At 34.4% G+C, this 12,650-nt stretch overlaps 3 protein-coding genes across 9 annotated transcripts in view; 2 read left to right on the top strand and 1 right to left on the bottom strand.

Moving 5' to 3' along the window:
- The window catches only part of LOC103483833 (protein ALWAYS EARLY 3), a 44,281-nt gene extending 35,169 nt beyond the window's left edge, over positions 1–9,112 (bottom strand). The window contains exons 1-2 of one of the 3 annotated variants that reach the window (XM_051086155.1): positions 8,840–9,112; positions 8,133–8,250 (exon numbers count right to left, since the gene is read on the bottom strand). In XM_051086155.1, the coding sequence (XP_050942112.1) occupies positions 8,133–8,237 (105 nt within the window). In that variant the 5' untranslated portion in view covers positions 8,238–8,250; positions 8,840–9,112. Of the gene's footprint in view, positions 1–7,186; positions 7,352–8,132; positions 8,252–8,839 lie in introns of those variants that run through there. The other 2 variants (XM_051086158.1, XM_051086156.1) reach the window with 2 other exon arrangements.
- LOC103483819 (uncharacterized) overlaps positions 1–12,650 on the top strand; it is a 24,426-nt gene extending 11,776 nt beyond the window's left edge. The window contains exons 1-3 of one of the 5 annotated variants that reach the window (XM_051086160.1): positions 9,241–10,656; positions 10,841–10,884; positions 11,438–11,694. In XM_051086160.1, coding sequence (XP_050942117.1) covers positions 9,555–10,652 — 1,098 coding nt within the window. In that variant the 5' untranslated portion in view covers positions 9,241–9,554 and the 3' untranslated portion in view covers positions 10,653–10,656; positions 10,841–10,884; positions 11,438–11,694. Of the gene's footprint in view, positions 1–9,240; positions 10,657–10,840; positions 10,885–11,437; positions 11,695–12,361; positions 12,424–12,630 lie in introns of those variants that run through there. The other 4 variants (XM_017043515.2, XM_051086161.1, XM_017043514.2 and 1 more) reach the window with 4 other exon arrangements.
- On the top strand, positions 977–5,700 carry LOC127143765 (transcription termination factor MTEF1, chloroplastic-like). The gene is made up of 2 exons (XM_008440618.3): positions 977–2,438; positions 2,812–5,700. The coding sequence occupies exon 1, from the start codon at positions 1,337–1,339 to the stop codon at positions 2,432–2,434; it is 1,098 nt and encodes a 365-aa protein (XP_008438840.1). The 5' UTR covers positions 977–1,336; the 3' UTR covers positions 2,435–2,438; positions 2,812–5,700.

Raw genomic sequence — 12,650 nt, 5'->3', positions numbered from 1 at the left:
ACAGCGTCGGATCATCTCAACTTTTCTCCTATAATCTTTCTTAAATATTATATAGAATTTAGCTTAAGCAGTGTAAATGGGTTGGGTCGAGGGACATTTTCAATCCAATCCATATTTTCGAATTGGTTGGGTTGGTAACCCAAATAATCCATATTATATTCCCAACCCAACGCTTAAAATATGGGTTGGGTTGTCGGGTTATATTGTTTTTTTTTCATTCTTAATGTTTATACCGTTTAAAATTGTTGTACGATGTTGATAAACACTCATATCCAAAAATTCAAAACATCTATAAATTCAAAGTTTCAAACATCCATAAAAGTTTAACCTTCTAAACATTATTCATAAATATTAAATAAATAATAAAATATTTATAATATAAATATAAATAAATATATATATTATTAATTCGGGGTGGGTTGACCCGAATTTTTCAACCCCCAACCCAATGCCCAACCCAACCCGAAAAAATTTCAATCCAATCCAACTCACACCTTAAACTAACCAAACTCACCCAATCCATATTATATGGGTTGGGTAGTCTGGGCTATGGAATTGTTCGGGTTATTCTTGTACCCCTACTAACGATGTTAAAAAAGTATTAGTTTGAAAGATGAAAATTAAAAAGAAGAATGTAAATTAGGATAATTTCCCACATTTTTCCCTAATTCAAAAACTGGAAATCCTTAAAAACAACCCTCTTAAGTTCTCACGTTTCAAAATCAGTAGGCTGTAGCCTTCTTAAAAATTCCATATTTTTCTCGATAAATCTGTCACTAGATTGGTCACATCATTCCATCATTTCAAAATTTATATCAAAATTTAACTAATTTTTTTTCAATCTTTCACTCAAAATAAAATTTGAGGTTTTCTGCTGCTGAAGGGTTATTATTGATTTTGATGAACTGAATATAGTATAGCAAATTTCTCTTGATTTATCACTGCTGAAGTGTTTGATTACTGCTGCAAAGATCAAGTAGATCTTGTGATCAATTCGACGATACCCATTGCTACAGAAGTGAAAGCTTATCGAGAATCTCGGGATTTATGGAGAAACCAAATTATTTTACCGAGAGGGCTAATTTTGAAAAGTGAAAGCTTAAGGGGGAGGCTATTTTCGACCTTTTCTATTCTAAAACCCTAACCCCCTTCCTTCCTTTTCTTATTTTCTTTGTTCTCTTCTCTCCCAGTCTCCCGATCCTCCGCCGTGGCCCATTTTTCTTCTCTGTTCTCCCATAGCTTCATCCTCTTGTGAGGATTTTGTAGTTTCTCCTATTCTTCTTCTCAACAAGGAACCAACAGGTCAGTCTCCTTTCTCCTGGCAGTTCTTACAGTCATGTATAACTTGTTTCGCAGAATCCTTCTACTTAGATCTCCATCGTCAGTCTTTTCTCACGGATTTTCCGAAACCCCCTTGAAATCTCTAAGATACTTATCCACCTCTTCTGAGATTGTATCATCTCCTAAATCTGCTTCGTTGGCTTCTAATGATGTTCAGCTCAAGAATAATGGGAAGGCTGTAATTGCGTTACTTGCCAATCATGGATTCTCTCAATCACAAATCTCTGATCTTGCCAAGAGGTGGCCTCAAATTCTTTGTGCGAACCCCGAGAAAATCCTATTGCCCAAATTGTTGTTTTTACAATCTAGAGGTTTTTCTTCCCCAGAGATTGCCAAATTAGTATGTGCAATTCCTGTTGCTATAATGGCAAGTTTAAACAAACGAATTATTCCAGCCTTTGATTACATTCAGGCCGTGCTTGGAAGTAAGGAGAAGGCTCTCGCTGCCATAAGGCGCTTTCCCGGTATTCTCTCTTGGGATCTTCGAGTTTCAGTTGGTCCCAATATTGAAATTCTGAAACAATTTGGAGTGCCGGATTCGACTATTTCATCTTATCTTCAGCGGCAGCCTAAAATGTTCTTGACAAGTTCCATCCGATTCAAGGAGATTGTAGAGAGAGTTGCGGAAATGGGATTCAACCCTCAACGATTGCAGTTTCTTGTTGCTGTTTTTGCTCTGCGATCAATGACCAAATCTTCATGGGATAAGAAGGTTGAAGTTTATAGGAAATGGGGATTGTCTGAAGAAGAGATCCGTTTAGCTTTTAGAAAGAATCCATTGTGTATGACATTGTCCGAGGAAAATATTAATGATACAATGGATTTTTTTGTCAACGAAATTGGATGCGAATCATCTTATCTTGCTAGAAGACCAAGTTTATTTGCATATAGTTTGAAGAAGAGGATTTTGCCTAGAGGCTATGTTCATCAAGTTTTGCTGTCAAAGGGTTTGATTGAAAAATACGAGAAATTTACTTGGATGTTTTTCTGTCCTGAAAACTGTTTCATAGAGAAAGTCATCAACCCTCATAAGAAGCAGATTCCTGGATTGTTGGAGTTGTATAAACAGAAAATAATGGATTCTAGCAGATGAACAGGTTCGATCTCCTTGAAATTTTAATATTTAACTGTTTTTTGTTAGTTGATATGTGTAGTGACAACTAAAATTTATGGATCGACGTGGTATCTTTTTCCTATCCCTCTTTTCGTTCACCCTTAGTTTGTATCTTCCTTATGGCTTCTGCATTTGTTTTGTGTAGATAAATATAAATTTTTTGAGATAACATCCTTGTTGAGCTAAACTCTCTTTTAGCTTCTTTTTTAATTCTCTATTAGTTAACTACTATATTTTAACTAAAATTACCTCTAAAAGTACCCCAATTGGTTACTATGTAACTAACTACTCTACCATTTTCCCTATAAATAAAACATCTCTTTGGTTTACACCAATTGGTATCTCACAACCAATAGGCCGATGAAACACCCGTCCTCTCTTCATCCTCTAATCCTCAAATAGAGCATCGACATCAAGATAAAGGAGATATGAAGTCCTGGCAAAAAGAAGCCAATTCAAGATTATCAAGAATCTTTTCGGTACATCTTTTCAATACATCAAGAGAAAGGAGATATGAAGTCCAAGAAAGAAGAAGGCCAATTCAAGATTATCAAGAATCTTTTCCAAGACGACGACGAACGGCGAGAAAAGCCATTTATTGATCAAAACATAAGAGTCTGTCCACATGTTGATGGAAGGAGAGGGAACCAACATAGTGAAGATTGACCTTCCTAGTTATGATGCTAAACCAAATATTGAAGTTTTCCTTGATTTGTTGAAAATACCGAATATTTTTAATTACATGAATACTCTCGAGATGAAGGAAGGTGCATCTAGTAGCATTGAAGTTGAAGATCAGAGCATCTGCTTGGTGGGAGCAATTTAAGGGTAATAGGTGAAGAAATGGGAAGAGACCTATTGCCTCATGGGAGAAAATGAAGAAATTGATGAAGGCTCGTTTTCTTCCTCTCAACTATGAGCAGACTCTTTATAATCAGTACCATAATTATCGATAAGGAACGAACAACACCTTATCGCTCAGTTTGTAGGAGGTTTAAGGTTTGACATGAAAGAAAAGGTAAAATTACAACCTTTTTTAGTGTTTTCGAGGCTATTACCTATGCCGAGTCGGTAGAAGAGATCAAGGGACACATTCAATCGAGTATCATTCCTTGTGCTGTTCCAACTCTTTTGACTTCGAAGAAGGATGGTAGCTGGAGAATGTGTGTAGACAGCCGAGCTATGAACAAAATCACAGTCAATTTCCACTTCCCTATTCCAAGAATTAATGATCTCCTTGATCAACTTTAGGAGCTATTGTTTTCTTAAAGGTAGACCTAAGAAGTGGCTACCATCAAATCAGAATAAAGTTGGGAGATTAGTGGAAAACGACCTTCAAGACAAACAAGGGGTTATTCGAGTGGCTAGTACCTTTATGCGGTTGATGCATCAAGTGCTACATTCATTCTTGAATAAATTTGTGATAGTCTACTTTGATGATATCTTAGTCTATGAGAAGAATGAACAAGATCATATAGAGCACCTGAAGTTGGTTTTTGAAGCCCTTCCAAGGAATGAATTGTTTATCAATTTGAAGAAGTATATTTTCTACGATGAAGAAATATCATTCCTAGGGTTTTTTATATTCGAAAATCAAGTGAAGATGGATGAAAGCAAGGTGGAAGCTTGAACTAAATGGCCAATTCCTAAATCAGTGAAAGAAATTCAAGCTTTTATGGGATTGACTTCTTTTTATGGGAAGTTTATCAGGACTATGACTCAATAAAAAGAAAACTTGGCTGCCATCCAGTTCTCTAAGTTACTGGAGTTTGCATCCTTTTGAAGTGGCAGTGGACTCCAGAGGAGTGGGATTTGGAGCTGTTTTTTCCCAAGGTGATCATTCGGTAGAATTCTTCAGCGAAAAATTGAGTACTTTTAGGCAAAACTGGAGCACATATGAGTAGGAGCTTTATGCACTTATTAGGGCCTTAAAATAGTGGGAGCACTACTTATTATCTAAAGAGTTTGTGCTGTCATTGATCTTTCTCCTTGGGAGTATCTCCAAGCTTAAAAAAGCATTAACAAGATGCATGCTTGGTGAGTATCCTATATCGAACGATTTGATTTTTCAATCAAACATCAAGCTGGTAAAAATAGAGTTGTGGATGCCTTAAGCATAAAAGGGACTCTCCTAACTGTGCTCTCTGCCAAGAGCAAAAGGTTCTTATTACACTCCTCTATCAATTCCAAAGAACATATGGGAAGATTTGTCAATTGATTTTGTGGTGGGTCTACCTAAGACTTAGCAAGATGTCTCTTCCTAGCTTGCAAAAAAAAAAACTATAGATGTGGTGCACGTTGCCACTCTCTTTTTCAGGAAGATTGTTAGACTATGGCATCCCAAAAACAATAGTTTCTGACTGAGATACTAAATTTCTTAGCCATTTTTGGAAAACCTTGTGGAAGAAATTTGACACCACCTTGAAGTTTAGTACCACTGCTCATCCACAAACTGGTGGACGAACATAGGTAACTGACTGTTCCTTGCGAAATCTAATTGGACATGGTTTTTGCCCAAGTTGGATTTGCTTTTAAGAATATGAAGAACATAACTACGGGCAAATGTCCCTTTGAAATCGTGTATACCAAGGCAATGAGGTTGACATTCGACCTAACTAGCCTCCCTAAATTAGTAGAAATTCAAGAAGAGGCTGAAGAGTTAGCTTACAGAAGCTCCACACCGAAGTCATTGATCACATCACTAAGACTAGCGAGTCCTACAAAGAAGAGAAGAATAAGAAGAGAAGGGAAGTTCATTTCCCAGTTGGAGATCTTGTAATGGCAAATTTGAAGAAGAAGAGGTTCCCCATTAGAACTTATGAAAAGCTAAAATATCAACAGATATATGCCCATATAGAATACTTGCTAAATATGAGCCAAATGCCTACAAGATTGAAATGTCAGCTCAATCTTCAATATAGCAAACCTTAGAAGCTACAATGCACTCAATGAATTCAATATAGCAAACCTTAGAAGCTACAATGCACTCAATGAATTCCAGCTTTCATGATAAACTCGAGATGCTAGGGGGTGGAATGATGTAAATTGTCTTTTAACGTATGTTTTAATTCACTGTTATATTTTATTGTTATGCATTAATTAGTTTACTAAAACTACCTTAGTTAGTTACTATGTAACCAACTACTTGTACTATTCTTGCCCGTAAATAAAACATCTCCTCCCACATTGAGAGGTAAATTACTCACTCAAATAAAGAGATTCCTTGGTTTACCCCATTTGTTTAATTTATGCTTACAGTGTGAACAATTCTTTTAGAAATTTTTTGACTTAAACTTAGGTAAAAGGTTGATTACAAAACAAAGAAATTTAGCTTTAGATATGTATGGACTGTCCATAGACGTAATTTTCCTTCAAAAACTTAAAATCAAATTGATACCTTGTTTTTGTTTCTGGGATTTTGGAAAAATTCTAACTTTTGAAGATATAAATAATGGTACAATATAGATAAATATTTATACATATGCTTAATTTTCAAAACTTGAAAACTAAAAAGAAAATGGTTGCCTAACTTTGCCTAATTTGATTTTAATGATACGTTAGTAGGGTAAAATTATTGTTTTCAAAATTTGCACTATTTAATTTATATAAAAAAAAAACCATTTAGAACAAACTCAAACAATCATAAAATGTGATTAAGGGTCTGCCTCTTCTTCATAAAACTTGTTTAGCTGAGAATTTGAAAATGTTTTAATAAGATTTAGAAATTTTTTTAAATTGTTAAATTATTAAAAATATTTATAAATATAATAAAGTTTTACTCATATTATTTATCACATAAAAAATATTTTACTATATTTATAAATAAGATACTTTATTTATTAATGCAACAAGTGAAGCAGTACCCTCTGAAAGTGACAAATAGGCCTGAAATCAAGAATACGCAATAGAAAAACAACAATAACAAGATAGTATAACTATCAATGTATTGACATTGCTAAAAGTTACGTATTTAAGCTTTTCTGTCGATTTTATAAACCAGGATATTCCAAACCCAGAATTTCAGAAAAAACAACATTCAGGAAAGGTAACAGGATAGATCTAATACCAATTTGTCAAAGAAGTGAAACTCCAAAACAGCTTCAACAATCGGATGTTAGATGATAATTTTGGATTACATGAGCAGCATATAAACGTGCAGTGCAGATGTTACGATTAGATGATAAATTTGGAGAAGTAAAAGGGATAGTGTTCTACGAGTACAAACTAACAAAGTATAGATCCCCAATACTAGGAATACAACAGGCAAGTTACAGGATATTAACGAAAGAAACCATTTGTATATATAATTGTTCATAGCAATACAAATATTTTAGATAAGTAGTTGGGAGTTCAGAGATCATTAGGAAAAAAGGATCTACCATGTTCGTGGTGAAAAGAGCCTCAACCATTTTTGTAGAACGGTTCCTTACTGCAGCAGCAACCTACAAAAGTACCAAATAAAAATGTTGAAACCCAAATACAGAACTAAATACCTATTTGAAAATGAAGAACCAAGTACGGTTACAGTAACAAATTATTATTACAGTCTACAAGAAAATTAAAAGTATTCAATCGTTTTTTTTAAAACTTCAAGAGAAAGTATTGCACAGTTTTGAGGTACAATAGATGAAATACACAGCCCAAGTTTGCTGTGGCAAAGAAATGCACTTGGCTCATGGCAATTGAACATTGTCATAGCCATTCCCTGGATTGGTACTTCCAAATACTTACGATATGCTTCGTAGAACTGCTTGATCTCATCCTTACTCCATTGAAGACCTAACAGGTCAGCAAATTTCCTCTACTGCAATGAATCAGAAAATGGCAGCATCGACTCCATGTTAGAACCAATCCTGTTGCTGTTATGGTCCTTTCAGTGAGAATTCTATGACAACACTAATCGATGGTGGCATCGACTCCATATTAGATCTCAAATTATGTATGATATACTGACGAAATATCAAAAGAAAAAAGAGAAACCAAAGCCCAACAGAAATAAAAGGAAACTGGAGTTTGAATTACATTAACAACAATAGGATTGGTAAATATGAACACAATCATGGTCTAAGAAGCATGGATTTGAATATGACATGATAGACAAATAGATCATTTTTCAAAATTTACAGCAAGGACAAGTTATAAACATATATTTTAAAAATATATATCATTTTTAAACACAAGGCAACTAAAAGTCAAAAACACTATTCATTTGAATGCTTAAAAAATTAGTTTGATGTATTTCACTCTTGAATTTTATTATTTTTGTCCTATATGTGTCAACTAAGTGTTTGATGCATGTCCACCAGATGTTGGTCCTATTTTGACTTTGTCAAACTAGCGATTGGTAAATCTATTGCTCTAACAAGTATCAACAAGGGTTGGAGTATCCAAGCGTCTAGCATATTTTACAGGGACAAGGACACACTAGTCAAACTAAAGTGATTGTGCTTCTTCGGTCGTGATTTAGACATTTAACTTTCAACATGTGAAAAACAATTATAATAGATAGACTAACAATCTCCAATTTACTTCAAGATAGCCTGTAACAGGACCAGAACAGCACCCCTAATTCTAAATTGAAACAAAGAAACATAATATTTTTCATATTGAAGCAAACGGAAAGTCCACAGACTGAACAAATCTTGGAAAATTCATCTTCCACCACAAACACACATACCTTCTGCTTGCTTTTGCCGGCATCTTCCACGTATTTGCTTGAGGATGCCTCATTAGCAGAAGAAAACCGCTTATTAACACTTCTAGACTTTCTTGACGGGGCCATGAGCTTCAGCAATCTGTAACACATATATAAGCATGTTGCACACTGATTTAAATATCTACATAGAAATTGTACTTCTAAATCAAAAATAAAAGGAAAAACACCAATGGTTTCCTTAGTTCAGCATACAAAAACTCGAAATAGAAAAAACACTCTCAAAACAAACGAATCAATATTCAAAACAAAATCGCCCTTTTTTCCCTTGCTCGACTTCCCGTCACATGGGATAACTCAAAAGAAAATAATTACAACTGAAGAAGCAAAGAAACATGATTTCATCAAAAGTAACCCACCCAATGCATGTTAGCTCATAACTAACAAAACGGAATAAAACGAATAAATCAATGTTTGAATTGCGATAAACACCCCATCAAAACCCAGTAGTCGAATAAGAAGAAGAATCAAAGGGAAACGATAAAACTTGGATAGAACCGAATTAACAAAGTGATCTCCAATTTTGAACCGAGTTAGAGATGCGACATCAAGAAGAAAACTAAAAGTCTCCATCAATTAACTCGAAAAGAAAAATCCAGACGGAATTAAGGAAAATAGAAATGTAGGTCATCAAAAAACAGCCCTAGCAGATGTGAAGATGAGATTATTACCGATTTTGAAATGGCTGGTCCCCGTCAAAGCGCGTCTAGGTCCAGAGCATAGATCAAACAGCACAAGCATAAACTGAAGTAGTTGAAGAAGCGGTAAACGAAGAAGACGAAATCCAGAGAGTGGGCAAGAGAATGAAGGAGGGGACGATGAAGAAGAAGAAGAAGAAGAAGAAGAAGAAGAAGAAGAAGAAGAAGAAGAAGAAGATGCAGAACAACAATGGGGATTTGGGGGCATAACCGCGAAACTTTAAAACTATTATACTGTGAAAAAAAAAAAAGAATAAATGGTTCCAAATGCAATTATTAATTTTTTTTACTTCAACGACTTAAATATATATGGCCTCCGAAATTATAAAATGAAAATAATATCTTTACCTTTTTTTTTTTTCTTTAAATGTTTATACTCCAATTATTATAAAATATATTAGATAACAAAAAGAAAAAGGTTAGAATTAGTTTCCTCTCTTTTTTGCTTCTGATTTATGACCGTCTCCTATTCTCTCCTCTCTTCCCTTACCATAAACCTATTTTCGACCATTTCCCTTCTAAAACCCCAACCCCCTTCCTTCCTTCTTTATTCTCCGCCGCCGACCATTTTTCTTTTCTCTTCTCTCATAGCTTCTTCCTCTTGTGTGGCATTTCTAGTTTCTCCCATTCTTCTTCTCCAGAAAGAACCAACAGGTCACTCTTCCTTCTCCTCCCAGTTCTTACACTCATGTCTAACTTGTTTCGCGTAATCCTTCTACTTAAATCTCCATCGCCAGTCTTTTCTCAAGGATTTTCCCGAAGTCCGTTGAAATCTCTCAGATTCTTATCGACTTCTTCTGAGATTGTATCATCTACTGAATCTGCTCCGTTGGCTTCTAATGCTGCCCAGCTCAAGAATAAACGGAAGGCTGTAATTGCGTTACTTGCGGATTATGGATTGTCTGAATCACAAATCTCTGTCCTTGACAAGAGGTTTCCTCAAATTCTTTCTGCGAACCCCGAGAAAATCCTATTGCCCAAACTGTTGTTTTTTCGATCTAAAGGTCTTTCTTCCCCAGAGATTGCCAAAATAGTATATTCATTTCCTTATGTCTTATCAGGAAGTTTAAACAATCGAATTATTCCAGCCTTTGATTACATTCAAGCCGTGCTTGGAAGTGAGGAGAAGACTCTCACTCTCATAAAATACTTTGCGGGTATTCTCACTCAGGATCTTCGAATTTCAGTTGGTCCCAATATTGAAATTCTGAAACAAATTGGAGTGCCGGATTCAAATATTTTCAAATATCTTCAGTACCGGCCTAGAGTGTTCTTGACAAATCCCATCCGATTCAAGGAGACTGTAGATAGAGTTACGGAAATGGGATTCAACCCTCAACAATTGCAGTTTGTTGTTGCTGTTTTTATTCTGCGATCACTGACCAAATCTACATGGGATAAGAAGGTTGAAGTTTATAGGAAATGGGGATTGTCTGAAGAAGAGATCTGTTTGGCTTTTAAAAGGCATCCATGGTGTATGATGGTTTCTGAGGATAAGATTAATGGTGTAATGGATTTTTTTGTCAACAAAATTGGATGTGAATCATCTTTCGTTGCTAGTAGACCAGTTTTAATTTCACTTAGTTTGAAGAAAAGGATTTTTCCTAGAGGCTACGTTTATCAAGTTTTGCTGGCAAAGGGTTTGATTAAGAAGCACGCGGATATTACTATGTTCGTAAAGTGTTCTGAAAAGCATTTCATTGAAAAAATCATCGACCCTCATAAGGAGCAGATTCCTGGATTGTTAGAGTCGTATGAACAGAAATTAATGGATTCTAGAAGATGAACAGGTTCGATCTCCTTCAAATTATAATATTTAACTGTTTTTTTTGTTAGTTGATATATGTAGTGACAACTAAAATGTATGGTTCGACTTGGTATCTTCTTCCTTTCCCTCTTTTCGTTCACCCTTAGTTTGCATCTTCTTATGGCTTCGGCATTTGAGTTTACTGTTTTTTCTTTTTTTAACTTTAGGTTTATGAATATAATTTGTACATTTATAATGGCTTCAAGAACAGGTTAGTTGAAAGTTTTTTTTCCTTTGTTTCTTGAGAATACTATTCTCAGTTCCTCCAAACAATAAGGTTGCTGATGGAGAATAATGTTGTTTTTTAGAACATTGTTGCTAGAGTGCTCATCATTTACATTTGTGAAATGGTGCAAGATGTTGTCGAGTAAAATCACCCTAAATTACCTTTTAGATCACCTAAAACACTTATAAAATTGATTTGGGGTTGGAAACTTCTAACTAAAAACTTGGGGATAAAAGTTATTTTAGGTTAGAAAATTTCAATTTTGGAAGTGTGAGATAGGTGTGGGATGTTAGCTTGATAAAAAATTCTAACAAAAAGAACTTGCTAAAACATGTAGTATCACCTTAAATCACATTGGAATTCAACTTTAAGGTGATTCTACACAGGTCTTAGGTAATTTTATGGCTTAAATTCATAGTATTGTATTGTGAAAATATTTGATTTTAGGACTCTGTCTTTTTGTTTCATGAATAGGATATTGCATTGTTTTATAGAAGTCTGGGCTTGGTTTATTGATATGTAAATTTTTGATTTACAGGTATGTGCATGTTTTGGAATGAGAACTTTAAATTTGGGATTTTGATTGGCAAGTAGGCTTTGTTTGTCTATTGAAATAAATGGTGGTCCTGATATTTTTCAAACTTTATAGCATGTACATTATTTATATATGTTGATGGGACCTGGAGATCTAGTTATTCTTAAACCTGGTAATGACGGGATAGTGATATAGATGTCGAGGTTAATCAATTATTTGGAAATGAAAAAAATATAGAGCATGAAAATGAAATGATACCATATGAGATATTTAAACAAATAGACTATGACGTTGCTAATTTTGTTTGTGAACAAGGGTCAACATTGAGAGATTGGAATGTATCTTTAGACAATTGTTGTTTAATTTAAAAGGGAATGTTATTTGACTATAAATAAGAACTTCAAGTTGCTGTTAAAAAATTATGAGATTGTTATGGTAGAATGGAACCAAAGTATTTGATACGTTAGATGCAATTAGTGGAAAGAGGGTTGGTTTGTAACTATAGGTTACATGGAATTAGACATAAGAGTCACGAAATGTTTGAAATTACTAGGCTTGAAGGGGAACACTCATGTTTGGATCCATAATTAACACAAGATCACTCACATGCTTCAAGAAATAATTTAAAAATAGTATGACTACTATGTCAAGTCAAATATCTTGATACATTACATGACGTGCGCTGCATGCCTTGCATGACTTTATAAGGAATTGTGTCAAGCCACTAATGCATAACTCTTATAAATAGCGGAGCCACTAATGTTGCTACAAGTATGAGTATATGATTGAATTTCTAATGTAGCACCACAAGTTTCATTATAGACTCAAGTTGTTTAGCTACTGAGTTTTAGATATTGTTTTATTTATACATTGTTTTTTAATATATTTGCACTATTTATAACTTATTGTTAATTTTTCACACATTAGATGGAGAGGTGTACTATATGCATTTGAACAATGGACAAATAGATATTTGATCAATTGATGAATACTAATATGTAGCAAAGAATTTTAGCATTGTTGTCTACTTATCTTTTGTTGTCTACTTATATTTGTTTTTATTTAAAAGATTAATTGACACCATACACACACAATATTATGACATTGCTAAGGGAGAGGAGGTTTGGACTTTCTTGGGTCCTATGATATGCTTCTCTATTGTTGAGTGACATTTACTAGATCGTGTATTGCAACAGTTTAATATGTTGCAAATTGG

The sequence above is a fragment of the Cucumis melo genome, chromosome 6, assembly GCF_025177605.1.
Source record: "Cucumis melo cultivar AY chromosome 6, USDA_Cmelo_AY_1.0, whole genome shotgun sequence".
NCBI lineage: Eukaryota > Viridiplantae > Streptophyta > Magnoliopsida > Cucurbitales > Cucurbitaceae > Cucumis > Cucumis melo.
The sequence above is the reverse complement of the archived record's forward strand: the minus strand, read 5'-3'. Positions and strand labels throughout refer to the sequence as shown.

Excerpts from the sequence above, each read along its gene's own strand:
- LOC127143765 (XM_008440618.3), top strand. The coding sequence starts at position 1,337 with ATGTATAACTTGTTTCGCAGAATCCTTCTACTTAGATCTCCATCGTCA.